The sequence below is a fragment of the Myotis myotis genome, unplaced genomic scaffold (assembly GCF_014108235.1).
Source record: "Myotis myotis isolate mMyoMyo1 unplaced genomic scaffold, mMyoMyo1.p scaffold_m19_p_28, whole genome shotgun sequence".
In the NCBI taxonomy this organism is placed as follows: Eukaryota; Metazoa; Chordata; class Mammalia; order Chiroptera; family Vespertilionidae; genus Myotis; species Myotis myotis.
The window spans coordinates 818140-843282 of NW_023416333.1; the positions used below are offsets into that span (position 1 = coordinate 818140).

At 43.1% G+C, this 25143-nt stretch overlaps 2 protein-coding genes across 6 annotated transcripts in view; both read right to left on the bottom strand.

The window, feature by feature from the left end:
- Nucleotides 1–665: 665 nt before the first annotated feature.
- Nucleotides 666–23499, bottom strand: LOC118649189 (zinc finger protein 883-like). 4 transcript variants are annotated; one of them, XM_036296034.1, is made up of 4 exons: nucleotides 23325–23499; nucleotides 17431–17557; nucleotides 4715–4788; nucleotides 666–3413 (listed from the first exon to the last, which is right to left on the bottom strand). In XM_036296034.1, the coding sequence occupies exons 2-4, from the start codon at nucleotides 17471–17473 to the stop codon at nucleotides 1536–1538; spliced, it is 1995 nt and encodes a 664-aa protein (XP_036151927.1). In that variant the 5' UTR covers nucleotides 17474–17557; nucleotides 23325–23499; the 3' UTR covers nucleotides 666–1535. The 4 variants fall into 4 exon arrangements, with proteins under 4 accessions (XP_036151927.1, XP_036151925.1, XP_036151926.1 ...); XM_036296032.1 differs by lacking the exon at nucleotides 23325–23499 and adding an exon at nucleotides 20632–20748; XM_036296033.1 differs by lacking the exon at nucleotides 23325–23499 and adding an exon at nucleotides 17780–17904.
- The window catches only part of LOC118649208 (zinc finger protein 737-like), a 35936-nt gene continuing 31431 nt past the window's right edge, over nucleotides 20639–25143 (bottom strand). For both annotated transcript variants that reach the window (XM_036296085.1, XM_036296083.1), the window contains one exon: nucleotides 20639–20751. In XM_036296085.1, the coding sequence (XP_036151978.1) occupies nucleotides 20725–20751 (27 nt within the window). In that variant the 3' untranslated portion in view covers nucleotides 20639–20724. The remainder of the gene's footprint in view (nucleotides 20752–25143) is intronic.

Genomic DNA, 25143 nt, shown 5'->3' on the forward strand with positions numbered 1-25143 from the left:
TTAAATTTTTTCATCTGTTTCTTCTTGCTTCTTGCGTAAGTTTTTGATTTTTTCCTCCATCTGGTTTATGCACTCTAGAACCCTTAATCTGAATTCTTTTTCTGTCATGTTGCATGCCTCTGTTTCACTTAGCTGCTTTTCTGGCGAGCCGTCCTTTTCTTCCCTTTGGGGTTTTTTTTGTCTACCCATGTTTGATCTCACCAACATTTCTAGATGTTGAGTCGTTCACTGGCTGCTCCTTGGGTGGCATTGGCTCCTCGGGCTGCGGATGCTCCTCGGGCGGTTGGGGTAGCAGCTGCTCCTCAGTTGGCAGCAGCTCCTCTGATGGGTGCTGTTCACAACTGTGGTGGCTACTCTGGCTTCGCTTTTACATATTTAAAGTCACTTTGAGGCATAAATTCCTTGGAGTTTCATAAACTGTATATTTGGAACAAAAGTCCCTCCTCCTATAACATAAATGTAGAATTTCTATCCAATTACAATACCTGATACTGACTGAGGCTGTAGGTCCAAGTATATGATTTCCCACATTCGTCAGATTTAAAGTATCCCTCTAGAACAGTGGTTCTCAACCTTCCTAATGCCGCAACCCTTTAACGTAGTTCCTCAAATTGTGGTGACCCCAAATTTCATTGTTACAAATTGAACATAATTAAAGAATAGTGATTAATCACAAAACAATATGTAATTATATATGTGTTTTCTGATGATCTTAGGTGACCCCTGTGAAACGGTCGTTCCACCCCCAAAGGTGGGCAGGACCCACAGGTTGACAACCACTGGTCTAGAATGAATTCCAAAGTGAGGAATAAGCGTCGGATGCTGATTAAACACATTAGGACAATATTACATTTGTGTTGTTTCTCCCCAGTATGAATTCTGATGTCAGTTAATGTTTACATTATGGGTAAGCTTTAGAACTTTCTTTATATCTGCGGGAATTCGATCCAGTAATAATCATACAATGTTGTATGAGATATGAGAATATACACTTTGACATATACCTGATAATTTGTAAGACCTTATTTATCATTCTCAATGTAGCTTCAACCTCTGAAGCCTAAATCCTTAGATGAAAAATTTATATTATTGCTGTTTCTCTTTAGAATGATTCCTAAAATGTTGAGCAGGTTAGACTACATATTAAAGGCTTTCTCACGTTATCCACAGTATAAAGGCTTCCCTCCACTGTAAAATCTCTGATGTGCAGTGAATCTTGAGCTGAGTCAAGGCTCCAGCCCATTCTCTACAGCTGTAAGTTCTCTTTTTAGTATAAAGTCTCTCAGGTACAGTAAGACATGAATGCCTTTTAAAGCCTTCTCTACATTTTTCACATTCATAAGGCTTCTTGCCAGTATCAATTCTATGATGTTCTGTAAGTTCTAACAGCAGGTAAAGGACATACAACACTCCTCACATCTGTAAGTCTTCTCTCAAGTATGAACTCTGCTTTACAGTAAGGCAGGAACACTGATGAAAGGCCATGATATCCTCCACATTTTTAAGGCTTCTCTAAAGTGTGAACTCTCTGATGCTTAGTAAGGGATGCAGGGCTTCTCCCCAGTGTGAATACTCTGGTGCTTAATAAGATTTGAGGAGGTGACAAAGGCTTTGCCACATTCTCTACACGTATAAGGCTTCTCACCTGAATGAATTCTCTGATGTACAGTAAGACTTGAAGACCTGCTAAAGGCATTCCCACATTCTCTACATTTATAAGGTTTCTCTCCAGTGTGAACCTTCTGATGTACAATAAGATTTGAAGTATTGCTAAAGGCTTTGTCACATTCTCTACATTTATAAGGCTTCTCTCCAGTATGAACACGCTGATGATTAGTAAGGGATGAGAACCAGCTAAAGGCTTTGCCACATTCTCTACATTTATAAGGCTTCTCTCCAGAATGAATAAGCTGATGACGATTAAGATCTGAGGAGTAGCTAAAGCTTTTGCCACACACTTTACATTTATAAGGCTTCTCTCCAGAATGAACTCTCTGATGATAAGTAAAGCGTGAGAACCGGCCAAAGGCTTTGCCACATGCTCTACATTTATAAACCTTATCTCCAGTATGAAGTCTTTGATGTACATTAAGGGAGGAGGAATATCTAAAGGCTTTGCCACATTCTCTACATTTATAAGGCTGCTCTCCAGTATGAACTCTCTGATGGCAACTAAGGGCTGCAGACTGCCTAAAGGCTTTGCCACATTCTCTACATTTATAAGGCTTCTCTCCAGAATGAACTCTCTGATGACAAATAAGGTGTGAGGACCGGCCAAAGGCTTTGCCACATGCTCTACATTTATAAACCTTATCTCCGGTATGAAGTCTTTGATGTACATTAAGGGAGGAGGAATATCTAAAGGCTTTGCCACATTCTCTACATTTATAAGGCTTCTCTCCAGTATGAACTCTCTGATGGCAAGTAAGGGCTGCGGACTGCCTAAAGGCTTTGCCACATTCTCTACATTTGTAAGGTTTTTCTCCAGTATGAACTTTCTTATGTCGAATCATGCTTGAGGCGTGGAGGAATGCTTTGCCACATTCTCTACATTTGTAAGGTTTCTCTCCAGTATGAACTTTCTTGTGTCGAATCATGCTTGAGGCGTGGAGGAATGCTTGACCACATTCTCTACATTTATAAGGCCTATCTTCAGTATGAACACTCTGATGATTAGTAAGAACTGTATGGTTTTTAAAAGTCTTGCCACATTCTCTACATTTATAAGGGTTTTCTCCAGTGTGAATTCTCTGATGAAGAATACGGGTTGAGGGTTGGCTAAAGATTTTGTCACATTCTGAACATTTATAAGACTGTTCTTCCCTATGACTTCTATGATGTTGCATATGTCTTGAGGACTGACTAAAGACTTTTTCATTTTCCCTGAGTTTGTATAATTTTGCTTTAGTGTGAATTCTTCCTTTATGTACAATAAGAGAGGAATGACATTTAAAGGCTTTGCCACATGCTTTACATTTGTAAGGCTTCTCTCCAGTATAAATTCTCTGATTTAGAGTATAACCTGAAGGCCAATAAGATGTTTTACCAAAATCTTTACATTTATAAGGTTCGTTTCCCCTATGGATTTTTTTGCGTCTATTTAGATTGAATATTTGACTGCAGACTCTCCCACATGGATTCCATTTGTAAGCCTGCTCCCCAGTAGGAATATTCTCTTGTTCATCGTAATTTGAAGGCTGCAGAAAAGACTGGACACATTTACTTCCTTTGTGTGTCTTCTCCACAATAGGAAAAACCTGATGTATATTGTGATTGGACATTTGGTCAAAGACTTTTCCACTTTTATGATGCTCCTCTGGCAGCTCACTTGTCCAATGATTAAGATATGACTCTAGCTTAATGTTTTTCCAATGTTCAATCCATTCATAACTTCTATCTCCGTTATGTGTACTCTGGTGATTATGGGAGATAGAAAGACCTTTAGTGACAGTTATAATTTCATTAAATATGTACACTTGTTCCATAAAAACAATTTTGTGATACACATTAAACCTAGATGATTATATAACAAAAGCTTTCCTAATATACTAGACAAAAAATAAACACAAAACATTATTGTAAGAAGAAGGATGAAGCCTTGTTTGAAAGATTACCAAATTGTCCTAGCTGGTTTGACTCAGTGGATAGAGCGTTGGCCTGCAGACTGAAGGGACCTGGGTTCTATCCCCAATAGGGGGCATGCCAAAGGCAGCCGATCAATGATTCTTTCTCATGATTGATGTTTCTCTCTCTCCCTCTCTCTTTCTCTCTGAAATAATTAAAAATATTTTTTAAAATAATCATAAAAATGAATAAAATATTACCAAATTGCCCTGCCAGCATGGCTCAGTGGTTGAGCTTTGACATATGAACAAGGAGATCACAGTTCCATTCCCAGTAAGCGCACATGGCCTGGCTGCCGGATCAGTCCCCAGTGGGAGGCATGCAGGAGGCCGCCAATGAATGATTGTCTCTCATCATTGATGTTTTCCTCTCCCTCTTCCTTTCCCTTACTCTCTGAAATGAATTACATTTTTTAAATATAAAAAATCATAAAACATTGCTAAATTGAGCACATTTTAATTTTATAGGTACATGATAAATCTATATATTTTAGAAATGATTGACGAAGTTTAATTCCACCTGAATTTTAAACAACGTAAATTATTTACACTACAGACTACGCGAATTCCTAGTTTTTCCAAATTTCTTTTCCAAGAATGCATAACAGTAAAAACTTGTATTCAACCTTCATGTGCACAAACACACTGATCTGCCAATGTAACTGACTTTAAATTGGGAGGTTTCCCAAATTCATAATATACCTGACCTCTTTTTTTTTTTTAAATATATTTTATTGATTTTTTGCAGAGAGGAAGGGAGAGAGATAGAGAGTTAGAAACATCGATGAGAGAGAAACATCGATCAGCTGCCTCCTGCACATCTCCTACTGGGGATGTGCCTGCAACCCAGGTACATGCCCTTGACCGGAATCGAACCTGGGACCTTTCAGTCCGCAGGACGACGCTCTATCCACTGAGCCAAACCGGTTTCAGCAATATACCTGACCTCTTTAGGTAAAAAGAAATTTATTATGATAATTTTTCCAGATTAGTTGTTTATATTAATATCCTCTGTTGTCATCACACTCTTCTTCAAATTTCAAGGCTTTCATTAAGTGTACATTATCAAAGCGACACCTTTTATATCTTACCAGTATTATTTCACAGAATAAATCTTGTATTCTGGGCTTTGGCATAAAGGCCTGGTTATCTTTAGGTGATATAGCTGAAAAAAAAACACACGAATTTTCCGTTTTGACAATCAGTTGAGTACACTTAGAACTTACCAGCAAGTATTGACCAAATGACATTTTGGAGGACTCCAAGAGCCAGTATAGTATTGAATGAAAGCTCAAGATAGTCACAACGAGGAAAACTCACATAAAGAGGGACAAAGAGTTGCTTACATTTGCCAATGATACCTTCTCAAATCCCTTGGCACACAATGGCAATATTATGAAAACACTCCCAATTCCCAGTTACTTCACTGGAGAGAGAGATGAGGGAAGTGCATTTGTGCATCTTCTATTTGTGGTGTTCTATTAAAGAAACACATATCACTTTGATTTCTCTTGTGTAACTTTAGAAAATGAAAGGAATAGTCTGAGTGCTGCGGCTCCGAGGATAAGGGTCCCACCTATGAACCAGAGGTCACAGTTTGATTACAGGTGAGGGCACATGCCTGTGTTGCGGGCTCTTTCCCCAGTGTGGGGGAGCCAATCAATGATACTCTCTCATCATGGATATTTCTATCTCTCTCCCCATCTGCTTCCTTGAAATAAAAAGGTATTTTGAAAAAATAAAAAATATAAAAAAGAATAAAATCTTAAATAACTGCAGGCACACAACATTAAAGATAATTTGATATTAACGTATGTGGGTACACGGTTAAAAATGGCAATCTGAAGAGTTTTTGTATGCAGTTGACACTATGAGTTTAGGATACACTGATATAACCTTAAGATATTTTAAGTAGTTCTCATGGTCACAAGAAAAATAGAAAATAAAAAAAATGGCCCTAGCCGGCTTGGCTCAGTGGATAGATAGAGTGTCAGCCTGCGGACTGAAGGGTCCTGGGTCCCAGGCCAGCCAAGGGCACCTGCCTGGATTGTGGGCTCGATCCCCAGGAGGGGGCATGCAGGAGGCAGATGATCAATGATTCTCTCTCATCATTGGTGTTTCTATCTCTCTCTCCCTCTCCCTTCCTGTCTGAAATCAATAACAAATTAAGTATGTATTTACATGAATAACAGCATAATTGAAAATGAAATATTAACAATTTACTTCCCAAGAAGGTGCACAACTTGTATGCTGTGAAGCATAAAATATTGCTGGGTGCCCTTTGCAGTGTGTCTCAGTGGTTAGAGTATGGGCCCACCCACCAAATGGTTGCAGGTTCGATCCGAACCCCATTTGGGATGTGTGAGGATGCCAAACAACAATGTGTCTCTCTCACATCGATATGATATTTCTCTCTTTCTTTCAATCCCCCTCCCTCCTTCCCACTCTCTCTAAAATTCAATGGGAAAAATAACATCGGGTGAGAAGTAACAAAAGAAAACACAGCCGAAACCGGTTTGGCTCAGTGGATAGAGCATCGGCTTGCGGACTGAAAGGTCCCGGGTTTGATTCCGGTCAAGGGCATGTACCTGGGTTGCGGGCACATCCCCAGTGGGAGGTGTGCAGGAGGCAGCTGATCGATGTTTCTCTCTCATCGATGTTTCTAACTCTCTATCTCTCTCTCCCTTCCTCTCTGTAAAAAATCAATAAAATATATTTAAAAAAATATATATAAAAAAAAAAAAAAAAAAAAAAAAGAAAACACAGACACAGACAGACAGACACACACACACGAACACATGGCTGGCTGTAATTAAACACCGAATCAGTAAATTGGAAAACACACTCCATGATCGGACTGAAATGTTAACAGTATTAGCTGTCATTAGTACCCAGAGTTACCTAAACATTCAAAGCAATTCCTATCAAATTCCCAGTGACACCTGTGGTGGAAATAAAAAAAGCTCTTTCTAAAATTAATGTGAATGTCATAGGACTCCATGTAACCAAGTGAATCATGAAAAGAATGTATGAAATTAAAAGCTTCAGGCTTCTTGATTTTAAAACATACTTCAAAGCTTCTGTTATTAAAGAAATTGTAATACAGCTATAGCCAGTTTGGTTTAGTGGATAGAGCACCAACCTGTGAACTGAAGGTTCCCAGGTTCGATTATGGTCAAGGGCACATGCCAGGGTTGCCAGCTTGATCCCCAGTAGGGGACGTGTAGGAGGCAGCCTATCAATGATTCTCTCTCATCATTGATGTTTCTAACTATCTCTCCCTCTCCTTTACTCTCTGAAATCAATAAAAATGTTAGAAAATAAACGAACAAACAACAAAAAACAACAACCTGTAATACAGACATTAAGGCAGAGGGAAATAATAAAGCAAATTAGATTAAAAGGCCGACATACAAATCCTTCTGGATGGGGTCTAAAGATCTTTACCCAGGATGACTAAACCACAAGATAAGAAAAGGATATTCTCACCTTGCCCAAAAGCTCAGTTGTTTAGAGTGTGATCCTCATACCAAAACACTGCACCTTTGATTTGTGCTCAGGGCACACTAAAAAGTAATCAATGAATTCATAACTAACTGGGGAAACAAATTGTCTCCCCCGTCTCCCCCGAGTTGCTCTTCCTCTAAAATCAATAAAAATAAAGTATAAATTAGTGCTGGCTGTAATTAAATAAGAACTCAATAAATGAACTACATATGCGATGACCTTACATTGGAATGCTAACAGTATAAGCTGTCACGAGTACCCAAGATTGACAAACATTCAAAGCAGGACTTACAAGTCCAGGAAGTGCAGAGAACCCCAAACAAAAAAAATCCAAAGAGGGACCCCACTAAGACACATCATAATTAAAATGCCAAGAGCAAAAGACAAAGAGAGAATCTTAAAAGCAGCAAGAGAAAAAAAGTCAGTTACCTACAAGGGAGTACCCACACGATTGTCAGCTGATTTCTCAACAGAAACTATGCAGGCCAGAAGAGAGTGGCAAGAAATATTCAAAGTGATGAATAGCAAGAACCTACAACCAAGATTACTTTATCCAGCAAAGATATCATTCAGAATTGAAGGTCAGATAAAGAGTTTCACAAATAAGAAAAAGCTAAAGGAGTTCATCACCACCAAACCAGTATTATATGAAATGCTGAAAGGTATTCTTTAAGAGGAAGAAGAAAAAGGTAAAGATAAAAATTATGAACAACAAATACATACCTATCAACAAGTGAATCTAAAAATCAAGTGAATAAAAAATCCGATGAACAGAATAAACTGGTGAATATAATAGAATCAGGGGCATAGAAAGGGAGTGGACTGACATTCTCGGGGGGAAAAGGGGTGTGGGGGGTGTGGGAAGAGACTGGACAAAAATCGTACCTATAGATGAGGATGGGGGGCGGGGGTAAGGGAAGAGGGTGGGGTGGCAACTGGGTGGAGGGGAGTTATGGGGGAAAAAAGAGGAACAACTGTAATTTTCTGAATAAAGATTTATTTAAAAAAAGAGAAAAAAAGCAGGCACTATCCACATCCCAATGTCACTTTTCACAAAATTAGCAAACCTCATCCTAAAATTGATATGAAATGACACAGGACACCAGGGAACCAAAACAAACATGGGAGAGACAGTACGAGCTGAAAGGCATCATACACCCAGATATAAAAAAAATATTTCAAAACTGGTGTGATCCAAACGTATCATCTACACGTTAAGACACGGGTAAATAAAGGAGCACAGTAGGCCCTGGTCAGTGTGGCTCAGGATCAGAGCATCATCCTGTACACTTAAGGGTGGCAGGTTCAATTCCCCTTAAAGAGCACATACCTCAGTTGCAAATTCCCACCCCACCTGGGTGGAGGCGAATGGAGGAGGGGGCCAGTTGATGTGTCTCTCTCACATCGATGTTTCCCCTCTCTCCCTGCTTCTTGCTCCCACCTTTCTACTCTCTCTGAAAAGTAATGGAAAAAATGTCATGTGAGGATTAACAACAACTACCAAAATGAAACACTGTGGAATAAAGAGCCTGCTTACAACTACTCACCCATGAGGTAAAATAATCTTCTACTAGGGTGCCTACACCACCAAAGAAGTAAAGCATATTCTCACATATACAAATAGTGTTGAGATATTTAAATGTCTACGTGTAAAAGAATGAGTGACGTTGAACTGTAATTAAACATATACAAATATTAAACCAAAATGGATAAAAGATTCAAAAATAAAGCTAATAATAACTGAATCTATTAAAAGAAAAGTTATTGAAGAGTTTTTGTTTTTCTTTTAAATACCAGTACATTTGTATTGCTTTCAGAAAGGAAGGGAGAGGAGAGAACCAAGATGGCGGCATAGGTTAACGCCGGAGTTTGCTGCCTTGAACAACTACTTCAAAAGTGAAACTAAAAAACGGAACGGACATCACCCAGAACCACAGGAACGCTGGCTGAGTGGAAGTCCTACAACTAGGAGGAAAGAGAAACGCATATGGACACTCAGAGGAGGCGCAGTGCTGAAGTCAAATTCTGAGGTGCGGAGTGCGCGGAGCGGGCTGGCGGCGGAGGGCGTGGTTGGCGTTTTCAATCGGGAGGGAGTCGCAGACTCTGAGCTCCAGATACAGGAGAGTCTTTAGGGACCCAGACTCAAACGGGAGAAGCGGGACTGTCTGGCTTCGGTCAGAGCGAGTGCAGCTTTCTCTCCGAGGTTTGCAGCGGGTGCTGGGACTGAGAGAGGCAGAGCCCCTGGGGACAGGACTGAGAGCCGCCATAACTGCTCTCTCCGGCCCACCCTGTTGATCCTGTGCGACCTGCCCCGCCCAAGCCCTGCACAGAGTCATTTGCCGGATAGCCTCAGGCAAACGCCAGATTAGCACCTCCCTAGAGGACAGAAGTTCTCTCACTGCAGACACAGCTGATTCTCATAGCCACTTGGCCTGGAGATCAAACCCTCCATGGTATTAGCTACAACAATCAAGGTTTAACTATAAGACTGCACACAAAGACCACTAGGGGGTGCACCAAGGAAGCATAACAAAATGAGGAGACAAAGAAACAGGACAAAATTGTCAATGGAAGATATAGAGTTCAGAACCACACTTTTAAGGTCTCTCAAGAACTGTTTAGAAGCCGCCGATAAACTTAATGAGATCTATAAGAAAACTAATGAGACCCTCAATGTTATATTGGGGAACCAACTAGAAATTAAGCATACACGGAATGAAATAACGAATATTATACAGACTCCCGACAGCAGACCAGAGGAGCGCAAGAATCAAGTCAATGATTTGAAATGCGAGGAAGCAAAAAACACCCAACCGGAGGGGCGGAATGAAAAAAGAATCCAAAAATGCGAGGATAGTGTAAGGAGCCTCTGGGACAGCTTCAAGCGTACCAACATCAGAATTATAGGGGTGCCAGAAGATGAGAGAGAGCAAGATATTGAAAACCTATTTGAAGAAATAATGACAGAAAACTTCCCCTACCTGGTGAAAGAAATGGACTTACAGGTCCAAGAAGCGCAGAGAACCCCAAACAAAAGGAATCCAAAGAGGACCACACCAAGACACATCATAATTAAAATGCCAAGAGCAAAAGATAAAGAGAGAATCTTAAAAACAGCAAGAGAAAGAAACTCAGTTACCTACAAGGGAATACCCATACGACTGTCAGCTGATTTCTCAACAGAAACCATGCAGGCCAGAAGGGAGTGGCAAGAAATATTCAAAGTGATGAATACCAAGAACCTACAACCAAGATTACTTTATCCAGCAAAGCTATCATTCAGAATTGAAGGTCAGATAAAGAGCTTCACAGATAAGGAAAAGCTAAAGGAGTTCATCACCACCAAACCAGTATTATATGAAATGCTGAAAGGTATCCTTTAAGAAGAGGAAGAGGAAGAAAAAGGTAAAGATACAAATTATGAACAACAAATATGCATCTATCAACAAGTGAATCTAAGAATCAAGTGAATAAATAATCTGATGAACAGAATGAACTGGTGATTATAATAGAATCAGGGACATAGAAAGGGAATGGACTGACTATTCTTGGGGGGGAAAGGGGTGTGGGAGATGTGGGAAGAGACTGGACAAAAATCGTGCACCTATGGATGAGGACAGTGGGTGGGGAGTGAGGGCGGAGGGTGGGGCGGGAACTGGGAGGAGGGGAGTTATGGGGGGGAAAAAAGAGGAACAAATGTAATAATCTGAACAATAAAGATTTAATTGAAAAAAAAAAAAAGAAAGGAAGGGAGAGGAAGAGAAAGATAGAAACATTAAGAGAGATTCACTGATTGGCTGTCTCTTGCAGGGCCCCTACTGAAGATTAAGCCTGCACCTTGTGCATGTACCCTTGACCAGAATTGAACCCGGGACCCTTCAGTCCACAGGTTGATACTCTATCCACTGAGCCAAACTGGCCAGGCCATATAAAAAAGTTTCTATGACATTTGATTTTTTTTATTATAGCACTAAATGGAAAGGTCACAAAAGAAAATAGTCAAAAGGCATGACACCCCATCTTATCTAATAAGCAATAATATGCAAACTGATTCATCACTCCAACATACAAGATGGCTGCCACAAGATGGCCAGCAGGGGAGGGCAGGTGGAGGCGACCAGGCCTGCAGGGGAAGACAGTTGGAGGGGGACCCAGGCCTGCCAGGGAGGGTAGTTGGGGGGGACCAGGCCTGCAGGGGAAAGCAGTTAGGGGTGACCGGGCCAGGAGGGGAGGGCAGTTAGGGGCAATAAGGCCTGCAGGGGAGGGCAGTTGGGGACAACCAGGCCGGCAGGGGAGGGCAGTAAAGGGTGACCGGGCCTGTAGGTGAGGGCAGTTAGGGGCCACCAGCCTGGCAATAAGGGGCAGTTAGGGGCTACAAGGCCAGCAGGGGAGCACTTAGGCATCAATCCAGCTGGCAGGGGAGCAGTAAGGTCTGGGATCGGGCCTCAACAGGCAGTCGGACATCCCTTGAGGGGTCCCAGATTGGAGAGGGTGAAGGCTGGGCTGAGGGACTCACAAGCCCTCACCCCGTGCACAAATTTCGTGCACCAGGTTTCTAGTACAAATATAACTTCCATTAAAGCAAATTGTTAGTGCATTCAAAATACAAGCTGTGGCATGGGAAAATATTTCTACAAAGCACATTATCTGATAAGTAGTTAATATCCAGAATATACAGTGACCTTTTAAAAATCAACATGGCCGAAACCGGTTTGGCTCAGTGGATAGAGCGTCGGCTTGCGGACTGAAAGGTCCCAGGTTTGATTCCGGTCAAGGGCATGTACCTGGGTTGCGGGCACATCCCCAGTAGGAGATGTGCAGGAGGCAGCTGATCGATGTTTCTCTCTCATCGATGTTTCTAACTCTCTATCTCCCTCCATTCCTCTCTGTGAAAAAATCAATAAAATATATTTTAAAAAATTAAAAAAATAAATAAATAAATAAAAATCAACATGAAAAAAGAAGTAACACAACTTTAAAAATGTCCAGAGCTGTATGTATTGTTAATTAATCTGTAAGATAGAGGGCAAGAATACAAGATTCTTCACCAAGTAGTGTAACAAAAATAGAACAGATACATGCAAAATACTAAAGCTAGATCCCTTTCATAGGCCATGACCCAAAATGAACTCAGCATGGACTAACAACTAAAATATAAGACCTGAAACCATGAAAACACTGGAAGAAAGCATAGTCAATGAACTTCACCATCACTCTTAAAAATACTGGTTTGGATATATCTTCCTAGGCATAACAAAGAAGCTAAAAAATAAAGAAATGAGAGTACAAAAGAGTAAGTTTGGCATACCAAAGAAACCACAAAATAATAACAACCACAAAAGCCCAGCATTGTTACATCCTCTAAAGCTAAAGAGCCAAAATATATAAGGAGCTCATACAACTTAACACCAAAAAGACAAACAATTTGACTGAAAAATGAGCAGAGGACCTGAATAGACATTTCCCAAACGGGACATAAAGATGCACAATAGACATATTAAATATTCAACTCACTCATCATCAGAGAAATGCAAATGGACACCATCATTAAATATCACCAAAAATCTAAAAGGATGCCAATCATCCCTAAATCAAAAAATGGCAAGTATTACCAATGAAATGGAGAAAGGAGAACATTCGTGCACTGCCAGCAAAATTATAAACATACTAGAGGCCCAGTGCACAAATTTGTGCCCAGGTGGGGTCCCTCGGCCTGGCTGGCAATCTGGGCTGGCTGGCCAGTGGGAGGGACCACAGGTGGTTGGCCAACCAAGGGTGGTTGGCTGTGGAAGCGGACTGACCACCAGGGCGCAGTTCCTGTGTTAAGCATCTGCCTCCTGGTGGTCAGTGTGTCGTCATTGCAACTGGTTGACCAGTCACTTAGGCTTTTATATATATATAGAAAGATTCTTGCAGCCACTTACAAAACATGATGGAGGGTTTTCCAATATTTACAAAAAAGTACCAGTTAACACAGCGATTCCATTTCCAGGAATTCATAGAGAACATGAATTAAAAAAGATATACCCAGCCATATATCCATTGCAGCACTATTTGCAATAGTGAAGATATCGGACTGATAAAAAAAGGACTATTTTTGGAGAAACCAAGATGGCGGCATAGGTAAACACCGGAGTTTGCTGCCTCGAACAACCACTTCAAAAATACAACTAAAAGACGGAACGGACATCATCCAGAACCACAGGAAGGCTGGCTGAGTGGAAGTTCTACAACTAGGAGGAAAGAGAAAAACATACTGAGACTCAGAGGAGGCGCAGTGCTGAAGTAAAATACTAAGGTGCGGAGTGCATGCAGAGCAGGCTGGCGGCTGAGGGCGCGGTTGTCATTTTCAATCGGGAGGGAGTCTCAGACTCTGAACTCCAGTTCTGGGCACCCAGACTCATATGGGAGAAGTGGGACTGTCTGGCATTGCTCAGAACCCTAGGGCAACTTTCTCTCCGTGGGGCTTGCAGCGATTACTGGGACACTGAGAAGCAGAGTCTGGATATAGAGTTCAAAACCACACTTTTAAGGTTTTTCAGGAACTTTCTAGAAGCCACCAATAAATTTAGTAAGACCCTCAAAAAGACTGCTGAGACCGCCGATAAATGTAGTGAGATCCTCAAGAAATCTAGTCAGACCCTAGGGTTATGATAAAGGACCAACTGGAAATTAAGCATACACTGACTGAAATGGTGGATATTATACAGACTCCCAGCAGCAGACTAGAGGATCCCAAGAATCAAGTCAACGATTTGAAATACAAAGAAACAAAAAACACCCAACCAGAAAAGCAAAATGAAAAAAGAATCCAAAAATATGAAGATAGTGTAAGGAGACTCTGGGACAGCTTCAAGCGTACCAACATCAGAAGTATAGGGGTGCCAGAAGATGAGAGACAGCAAGATATTGAAAACCTATTTGAAGAAATAATGACAGAAAACTTCCCCTACCTGGTGAAAGAAATAGACTTACAAGTCCAAGAAGTGCAGAGAACCCCAAACAAAAGGAATCCGAAGAGGACCACACCAAGACACATCATAATTAAAATGCCAAGAGCAAATGACAAAGAGAGAATCCTAAAAGCAGCAAGAGAAAGAAAATCAGTTACCTGCAAGGGACTACCCATATGACTGTCAGCTGATTTCTCAACAGAAACCATGCAGGCCAGAAGGGAGTGGCAAGAAATATTCAAAGTGATGAATACCAAGAACCTACAACCAAGATTACTTTATCCAGCAAAGCTATCATTCAGAAGTGAAGGCCAGATGAAGAGCTTCACAGATAGGAAAAAGCTAAAGGAGTTCATCACCACCAAACCAGTATTATATGAAATGCTGAAAGGTATCTTTTAAGAAGAGGAAGAAGAAGAAAAAGGTAAAGATACAAATTATGAACAACAAATACACATCTATCAACAAGTGAATCTAAAAATCAAGTGAATAAATAATCTGATGAACAGTATGAACTGGTGATTGTAATAGAATCAGGGACATAGAAAAGGAATGGACTGACCATTCTTGGGGGGGAAAGGGGTGTGGAAGATGCAGGAAGCGATTGGACAATAATCGTGCACCTATGGATGAGGACAGTGGGTGGGGAGCGAGGGCGGAGGGGGGCGGGGAACTGGGTGGAGGGGAGTTATGGTGATAAAAAAGAGTAACTAATGTAATAATCTGAACAATAAAGATTTAATTGAAAAAAAACAAAAAACAAAACAAAAAAAAGGACTATTTTTATAATGACCCTTTAGCATTTGAAATAAAAGATTTCATTTGATTATACACACAAGGTGACAAAATTTATATCTCAACTCATCTCCTTCACGATGTGACTCACTATGTTTATTCCAGAAATGACACAATAGCTGCAAATATAACTTCCATGTTCTGGAATATAAAACTACATACATTTTACATATTTCACATTTTTGAAAGGCAACTGCATAACAGGTTTGTATTTCAATCCATTGTATTAAAATGGAAACGTCAATGTATCAACTCAAGCATTAAAGAAAAAATAACAACAAAATCGTCATCCTCAACAGAAAAAAAACAAAGAAGCCACAGGCTGAGAAAATGTATTTGTAAAAGTCAACATGGCCGAGCTGACACGGCTCAGCAGTTGAGCATCAACCTATGAACCAAGATGTCACGGTTCGAGTCCTACTCAGGGCACACGGCAGCCCATCAATGATACTCTCTGATCATTGATGTTTCTATCTCTCTCTCCTCATCTTTTCTTTGAAATCAATAAGAAATCTACATATTGTCCAGGAGTCTGACCTGGAGAGCGGGAGTTCGATCGCAAGCTATGACGTGCGTTGATGACCAGGGGGCTACCAGCGGAGGTGGAGGGGCTTTGAAGGAGTGAGGGAATGAGGAGGCCAGGAGGCCAGGCCTAGGAACCCTACACAGCATGTATTTTGTGTTCCAGGAATCTAGTGAATTTATATATATTAATAAAAAAGTCAATATACACAGGACAATTATGTAAAATAGACAAAGAATGCTTCAAACTGAACATTGACATAACAACCTGAAAAGGGCCAAACACCTTAACGCACAGCACAGCACTACAAAATATATACTCATAGAAAATCAGTGTAACAATATCTTGCATGTCTTATGTCATTAAGGGAATGCACATTATAACAATGAGAAGTAACTAAGAGCACAACCAAGCAATAGTAAACCACCATGGAACAGGCAGAATACAGAACACTGACCCCACCGAATGCCTTTGTGATGTGGAGCAATTCGAACTCCCAATCACTGCTGCTGAAAATGCCAAATGCTACAGCCCATTGGAGAGATGCTCTGGAGGTTTTATAAAACTGAATATACACTCAGTAATTAGGCTCCTTAACCTTAAATCAAAAAGTTGAGCCGTTTATCTATACAAAAGCCTACAAGGGGCTGCTTATTCATAATTTACAATTATTGGAAACAATGAAGAGGTCCATCAACAAGTTAATAGATAAATACACTGAAGTACAAACAATGAAGTATTACTACTAACCTATCTAATAAAGTGGAAATATGCTAGTTAGCCCTCATGCCATCGCAAAGACGATGGATCACACAGCCAATAAGGAGGAAATATGCTAACTGACTGTCATACCCTTAAATATGTCAGCACCCAAAGCCAATAAGGAGGGAATATGCTAATTGGCTGTCCCGCCTTCAAAGATGGCTGCAACCACAGCCACAAGATGGTCGGCAGGGCAGTTGGGGGCGATCAGGATGGCAGGGGAGCACTTAGGCAACAAGCAAGCTGGCAGGGGAGTGGTTAGGGAGTGATCACACTGGCAGGCAGAAGTGGTTAGGTACAATCAGGCAAGCGAGTGGTTGGGAGCCAGCAGTCCCAGATTGTGAGAGGGATGTCCGACATCCCCCGAGGGGGTCCAAGATTGGAGAGGGTGCAGGCTGGGCTGAGTACACCCCCACTGCCCCGTTAGCATGAATTTCGTGCACCGGGTATCTAGTAAAGAAATAATACATCAAGCCATGAAAAGACATGATAGAAGCCTAGATGCATAGAACTAAGTGAAAGAATCCAATTTACCTACACAGGTAGGCCAGTTGCTTAGGGGATTGTACCAATATGCCAAAGTAGTATGTTTGATGTGTGGTCGGAGCACATACAAAAAAATCAACGAATGCCCAGCTGAAGTTTCTATCTCTTTCTAATTCTCCCTTCCTCCCTGAATTCAATAAAATCTTAAAAAATATAAAAATTAAAGAAAATGGAATATTTTGGGAGAGGCCTTCCCGTTTCCAATCCAAGTTGTCCTCTGGCCAGAAGACATGGTAGAATGTTAGAATGTTCTAGAAAATGATTTTCTAAAATTTTATCTTATGATAGTATCATAATTAGTATATACACTATGTAAAGTGTATACTGAGTTCCTAATTCACATACTTCACAAAGCCTTTCTTTTCTATCCCCAATTTGTTTCCCTTTTTAAAAATGTCTATTTTTATTGCTTTCAGAAATGAACGGAGAGGGAGAGAGAGATAGAAACATCAAGGATGAGAGAAAATTGTTGACTGGCTGCCTCCTGCACACACCATACTGAGTAGGGAGCCAGCATTGACCCTTGACAGGTTTCGAACCTGGGACCTTTCAATCTGCAGGCAGGCACTCGATCCACTGAGCGCAACCAGCTAAGGCCCAATTTGTTCTTTGAGAGCAAGAATCTACCAGAAAAAGCAGAAGCCCCTGAGAGATGATAAAATAATAATGGAAACAAAACCCTGGGGATGGAGTAGGAAATCGGGAAGGAAGTCATCCTCACCCAGGGAAGCCAGGTTGCTGTAGTTTTCCAACATCACATCCATGTACAACTTCCGCTGAGCTGGGTCCAGGCATTCCCACTCCTCCTGAGAGAAATCTATGGCCACATCCCTGAAGGTCAACAGTCCCTGAAAGAAAACACACATTGACCAAGAGGTCACCAGAGTTCATAATGTCACCCAACATGAAAAGAGTGTCAGGAGAAGAGGTTTTGACCTAGAGGTATCCTGAATTATCCAGTGAGATCACTTGGCTCCAGTAACATTCTCTGATGTGTTTTCTAACTGACACACGAGGATGACACATGTCCACAAATCCACAGTACAGATTTAATTTTACAAGAAAATAACCTTTAAAATTCAGGAATGCACAGGAGCATATGGATTTCTGAAGGCTGTATTTGCATCATTTAGGGTCAGTGATGTATATTTCTCAGCGGGAAAGGTCATGCTGGTTGGAAGTATATGGACTTCTTCTCAAGTGTGAAGCAGGCCACAACGAAAAGAACTTCTGTGAAAATACAGACGCTGATCCAGGTTCTGAGATGGGGCCTGTGTTTGCACATGTGTCACAAGCTCACTTTTTACTTGTGATGCCAATATTTCGGAGTGATGTGCCAAACTTCTGAATACCCAGAAAAAGAAAACACAAGGAAAAATTCATACAGAACTTTGAACTAAAAGTGTCTATTAATGGAATTCAGTTCTCATGGAATAGGACACATAGGAACTACAATCTAATTTGGAAATTTACTGAGTAATCGTAGAAGAAGATTATTCGGCCAGATCCAGCTGGTGTGGCTCAGTGTTGCGTGCTGACCCATGCACCAAGAGGTCACTCACTCACTTCCTGCTCTGGACACACAAGCAGGTTGCAGGCTCAATCCCAAGTGTGGGGTGTACAGGAGGCAGCCGGTCAATGACTCTCTCTCATCATTGATGTTTCTATCTCTTTCTACCTCTCTTCTTCTTCTTCTTTGAAATACATAAATATATACTTGGGGGGAAAAAACACAAAGAAAAATAGCTAAAATAAAGATAACAGGTTAGGCACACACACACACACATTTTACAACTATGAAATCAAAATGGCTTAGTGACTGTATAAATCTCATGAATCTATTTGTGTATGATCGCATTTGTGTTTTATAAACACAATACAGAGAGAAACTTAATGATATAAAGCCAAAAAGGCACACTGTTACCTTTGTGTGGTTGTAAATGCTCCCCTGGGGAGATATTTTCCATTGACTTTTCGAGAGTGAAAGGCAGGAAGGTAGAGTGAAAGGCAAGCAGAGAGAGTGAGAGAGGTCAATGTGAAGAGAGACAGAAACACATGGATTGGCTGCCTACCACAGGTACCCAGGAGCTACTTGCCCTAGGACAGGAATCAAACCCTCCACCACTGATCCACACCAGCCTGGGGGAACTAATTTTTTCTTACTAATACATTTCTTTCAAAATTTTTACATATCATTAGTGGAGAGCTATGTTGTAGAAATTTAGAAAAACTGCTCAGACATTAATGATATCATTCTTGGAAACTTTCTAGAAAGCACAAAAAGTGACCATGTAGGGTACGTTCATGATGGAAGAATAGAATACAAGGAAAATGTAAAGAATCAAGGCCTGCCGAAACCAGTTTGGTTCAGTGGATAGAGCGTCAGCCTGCAGACTGAAAGGTCCCGGGTTTGATTCCGGTCAAGGGCATGTACCTGGGTTGCGGGCACATCCCCAGTAGGAGATGTGCAGGAGGCAGCTGATCGATGTTTCTCTCTCATCAATGTTTCTAACTCTCTCTATCTCTCTCCCTTCCTCTCTGTAAAAAATCAATAAAATATATTTTAAAAAAAAGAAAAAAGAATCAAGGCCTAATTGTTTATAGCTCCCATGCAAAAGCTAATGATCTGTAGCAAAGAAAAGTAAGTCTTTCATTTTCTAAAGCAAACGCTACCTAAGAGGACAGACATTGCCAGATGTGAAGTGATGGTCTTTGCACAACTTTCATTAAATCGCTACTACAGTGAGGGGAGCACCTCTGCCATGTGAACATCAGGTGGACTGAGACAAAGGGCATCAGGTGACTGAAGCACAAGGAAGGTCAGGTCATCACTGGTGTGACATTACTGCGAAAAATACCTCAATAAATTTTAAAAATTTCTGGAAATGAACACAAATAAACATTTATTTTTGCATGTGTCAATCCACGTGTACCTCTCATGTTCTGTAAGCTAATAGAACATGTACTTCCCAAGTCTTTCATAGTAATCTAATGAGCAAGTTTCTTCTATTTGCCCTTCTTTTCAGAACTTTCTGAGCTATTCTGAGCAGTAAAATGTGCAACTTCTTTTTTTTATATATATATATTTTTTATTGATTTATTACAGAGAGGAAGGGAGAGAGATAGAGAGTTAGAAACATCGATGAGAGAGAAACATCGATCACCTGCCTCCTGCACATCTCCCACTGGGGATATGCCCGCAACCCAGGTACATGCCCTTGACCGGAATCGAACCCGGGACCTTTCAGTCTGCAGGCCGACGCTCTATCCACGGAGCCAAACCGATTTCGGCAAATGTGCAACTTCTTACCCCTGATCTAGAGCTCATGCTGCAGCCACGTGAACCTAAAACCTGCATTTTCCTTCTTCACTGATGCCTGAGCCTCTGACCCCATCCCAGTAGGGATGTTAGACATGGCTGCCTTCCAAGTTTGATCTGTCACAAAAGAAATGTTTTGATTAGTTGAGTCACTAATTAAAGGTAGGAATGCTTCCTGACCTGTGAGGGTGACAAAATGAGTGCAGACACGGCTCTGGCACAAAGGAGGGGATTATAGCCCAGCCAGTATGGCTGAGATGTAAAGGGCTGACCTATGAACCAGGAGGGCAGGCTTAGATTCCTGGTCAGGGCTCACTCCATACCCAGTGCAGGGTGGGGTGCAGGAGGCAGCTGATCCATAATTCTCTAACGTAATTGATATTTCTCTCTCTCTCTCCCTCTCCTATCCATTCTGAAATCAATAAAAATATTTTTTAAAAAAGAGAGAAATATAGAAACTGCTGACATTGACTATGATCAATAAAGTAATGAAATAAGGAAAGAAAAACAACCTGAAAAGGCAAGAACACCAGAAAGAGAAATAAATAAATAGATGTTAGAGGAAAAGCAAACACAGCATCTGACAGAGGACACATCTGATACCTGAGAAGCAGCCATTGGGTCCTGGTCCTGATCACGGTCTGGGTTGTTTCCTCAAGTGACACTATGTTGAGGAGTTACAGCCTTTTAATCAGCTCACCTCACATTCACAGTCAGAAGGACCTGGAAATGAGGAAAAGGACACCCCTCCTGTCCTTGGTCACAGGAGAGAGACAGGAACAATGAGCTCCTACATGGAGACCCTACTGTGAATTTTTGAGTGTATGCGTTCATGCGTCTCTCCTCCCAAAGACTTTCACAAACTCCTACAGAAATGAGAAGGTGGGCTGCTATCCTGACCTCCTAAACCAAAGAGCACCCCCTTACCTCCCCTGAACAAATTTTGCTCCCCACTCTCACAAAGGCATCCTGCAACCCTCCAGCTAATCCCTGTCCTCACCTTCCAATCACCTAGAGCAGCTCAATAACCCATGATGCCCCACCTAGAGGAGCTATCCAACTCTATGGGGGAAAGCACACCTGAGGGCATATCTTAAAGCTCCTCTGGGGAACTGAGAAGAGCCAGAGGATTTATCTCAGGATGTTTTTAAATAACAAATTATCAGACATAGAAAAAGTAAATTCAGGAAAGTAACACACACACACACACACACACACACACAGACACCACCAACCACAGGAACAAAACTAAGGCTTCGAATATTCCTTTAAAAAGCATCAGATGATGACAGACACAGGTGACTTACTCCTTGCCATACCAGGAAATGACAAGGGACCCATGACCAACAGACAAGTATCTCCCCTCTGAGTGAATGAAGTTTGCAATTGGAAGGAAATAATTATAAAATTCCTAAGCCTTATACAGTGGACATTTATAATTGTCATTCAAATCTGTATAACTAAGACAATTCAGCTGTTAATTTAAATATATAAAGCCACACCTAGGCCACATAACTCAGTGACTGAGCTGGGACCTCTGAACAAGGAGGTCATGGTTAGATTCCTAGTCAGGGCCTATGGCCAGGTTGCAGGTTTGATGCCCAGTGAGGGGCCAGCAGGAGGCAGCTGATCAATAACTGCATATCTCTCCCTCTCTCTGCCTTCCGGAGATCAATAGTAATACGTATCTTTAAATACACACACAAACACACAAAGCCATGTAGCTGGACATTTGTAATCAAGGATCTGAAGTCCTGCCAAGAAGAGGTGAATGTTCCATTAGGAGCACAGCGTGACTTGCAAGCGAGTCACACTGGGTCAAGACTGCACACAATCTTGAGTTCCCGGAACATTTACCTCCCTAAGAAAGTGTAAGATTAAATAGTTGTGGGTGTAGAGCAGAAAGGCAGGGCACAGCTGCAAGTTGTGTTCAATGCCCTATTGTAATATAGAACAAAACAAAATTTAGTTGATTAACTGCTGACGCACTAACCCTGCACCAAACCCCAATAAAAACAATGGTTGAGAGTATAAAGGTTGCTACATGCCAGAGCAAGCGGTAGCCCTCTGTCCGTAAATCAATGTCAATCAATCGCCTGAGTGCTCATCTTACCTCTGCGTCTTCTGTTCATTAAACATCCCTCAACAAGCCACAAGCCCATAGATCCCAACTTAATGATCCACACCCCATCAGCTCACCACTTGCCCAGATGAGGGTTCCCCTCCTCCCACTACATGTATTTCTGTCTATGGATCTGTCTCTCTCTCCTGCTCCCTTTCTCTCCACTGTGGTCCTTTCCTGTGTCCCCCCCTCTCCCCTGATCTTTCTCCCCTTTTCTCTCTGTCTGTCCTACACCTGGACCATGAAACTCCTGAAACCGACTTCCCTTCAGGGGCTCTTTCTCCTGGTCTCTGAGGCTCCATCTCCACACACATCTGCGTCTTCCCCTCCCCACGCCCGTGGCCCCTCTGCTGCCTGTTCCCGTCTGTCCGCTCCCACAGCTGCTGACTCAGGGCTGCTCCCTCTGCTCCCTCATCCGAGCCCCCCTTTCTGTCCCTGCACTCGCTCCCCAACTCTTCCCCTCTGAACCAGTGTCTCTGTCTCAAGTGCCTCCTCCTGTGCGGCCCCCACTTCTGTTCCCCAGGACCCGCTCCCTCTCAGCCCCCCTTCCTCTCTCTGGGTCCCCCCTCCTCCCTGTGTCTCCACTTCCTTCCTCCTCAGGCTACTTTCCCGAGTGACCCCCTCACTCCTACCGTCGCCGTCCAGCCCCCGCCCAGCCCCTATGGGCCCCTCTCTGTGGACCCCTCGCTGCCCTCTCTCCCGCCTACGTGTCTGTCTCTCACTCCCTCTCCTGACCCCCCAGCCTGGGTCCCCGCCCCCCGCAGTCACCGCGCCCACAAAGCCCCTCCCTGCGGGCAGGTCACCTCTTCGGGGGACACCGCGTCCTTCCCCGTGAGCCCCCCCAATGGACACTGTGCTCCCCGGGCACGCAGACCCCTTATTAAATGGGGGTGGGCCTAGGAGGGGGGTGCAGACCCCCTAGGCCAGGAGCCATCCGGGCTCTTTGGGGGGAAAGCGTCGGGCGGGGAGAGGGGCGCAAAGGGCGGGAACCCACTGACTCAGACTCTCAGCCCCGCGGGGAGCACCCGCGGCCCCGGGAACGGTTTTCAGCGGGAAAACCGCGCGGCAGGCGGTGGCCACAGCCACAGGCGGAGTGACCACGAGCCAAGGCCTCCGTTTACTCCCAAAGGCACGTGGCGCCCGCACCGCGCAGCCTCCCGGGACGCGGACTCACCGCTGAGAGAGGCTCCGGGGCGGGGACCCCAACAAGGACTCCAGCGCCGGCAGCGCCCTCAGCCTTCCCTGCGGGGAGGGGGACGGGCAGCGTCAGCTTTAAAGACAAACACCCTCCTCAGGGGGAACCGCCACCTTCCCCTCCACGGCCGCTTCCGCGTCTGCAAGGAACTGCGCATGCGCCTCCCTGCGGGGTGGGCGGGGCCAGAGCCTGAGCTGATCCATTCTGCTTTGGGGAGGGGGGGGACTAGCTAGAAGAGCAGGCCGCAAGCACAGAGGGAAGGAGGGGCGGGCGCAAGGGGTCAGCATAGACTTTGGTTTGCACAGCTCATGCACAGCTGGGGGCTGAGGGCTGACGCCCCCAGAGGGAACATAAGTATTGCCCTGCCCTAACCCACTGGTGAAATCTGCTCCCTGGGATCTGAAAAATCAGACAGAGGCGGAAAACCAGGACTACAGGCTTTATTAGAGGAGAAGGACCTGCCAGGCTGTCTCGCAAGGGGAGGAGGCAGCACCTCCAGGGGTGGGCACACCTTTTGAGGGGAGGAATGGGAAGTGTTGGGGGCTTAGTGTACTTGCGGACACTGATTGGTGGCTTACTGCATTGACCATATAGGACAAGGGCTTAGGGTATTTGGCAGGTGTGGATTGGTGGTCCAATGTATAGTCCATATAAGGTACAGTGGGGCCTTGACTTACAACTGTCCCGACTAACGAGTTTTTTGAGATACCAGCTGTCTCTCTGCCGATTTTTTGCTTTGAGTTGACAGAGTAATTTGAGTTAACGAGCTCCTTAACGAGCTCGGTCTCAGAACGAATTAAACTCGTAAGTCAAAGCCCCACTGTACATGGTTAGTCACTCAGGTATTTCCAGGCTTCAGGTGAGGTCATACTCTGCCCACCAGTTGGGGGTAAAGGGAGGTTCTATCAGTCTCCCTTGACCAAATTCTGCCTCCCCGCCTCCTGACCAACGCCTGCACCACACCCTGACCCTATAGCGCACACTTCTATCCTAAAGGAAACCTAGTCACCCCCTCAGGGCTGACACCAACACCTGGGTCTCCAGCTGGGGTGAGAGAATGCAATGCAATTTCCTAAAGTCTCACCATGTCTGTGGGGCTGGCTCCTGGAAGTGGGACCAAACAGGAGGGAATCAGGGGAATTCACACAGAAGTTTCCTCGCTCCCAGAGGCTGTGCTTAGAGCTACTGGCTGGTCTGCCCTTCAGCTGCAGGTGTCCCAGGGAGGTGTCTTTCTCAAGATCTTCACAAGCCGGGAACACATTCTTACAGTGAAGTTACAAAGAACTCAAAAGTGGGGCCGATTGAGTTTGAAACCAGAAACTTCCTGACTCCAATTTCCCCGGAGTCATTAAAACCTCAGTGAGGAAGCGGGAGGAGGAAGGGCAGCCTGCTCTCTCAGCCCTTGTGTCTCCCCACTGAAGGAGAAGCAGCTTGAATTAAGGAAGTCAGCCATCTCAGCGGGTAATTATCAGTACAGTGTCTTATTCAACCATCCAGGCCCCTGACCTCAACTACTCCTTGCCTTCCCTTTTTCTTTTCCCTTGGATAACAGTTCATTCTAGCTTTCCCTCCCACTTTCACTGCAATAAAAATCTCAACCACTCATCTGCCACCCCTTATAAAAAAAAAAGAGAGAAGATGGAAGTGGGTTATATGAAATTGATTGGTGATAGATTAGAGAGGTGGGGGAGAGAGAGGCAGGTGAGGAAACCTCGAGGAGTGGATGAAAAGTAAAATGATTGATACATGTCTTTTATATAGGTGTACACACCTTAATTAACAGTGAACAATTAACATA

Coding starts and splice junctions, on each gene's coding strand:
- LOC118649189 (XM_036296032.1), bottom strand. Junction 4,789..17,430: donor CAGCAACCTGGCTTCCCTGG/GTGAGGATGACT, acceptor TTTTTTTTTCAG/CTATATCACCTAAAGATAAC. Junction 3,414..4,714: donor TATTCTGTGAAATAATACTG/GTAAGATATAAA, acceptor CATAATCACCAG/AGTACACATAACGGAGATAG.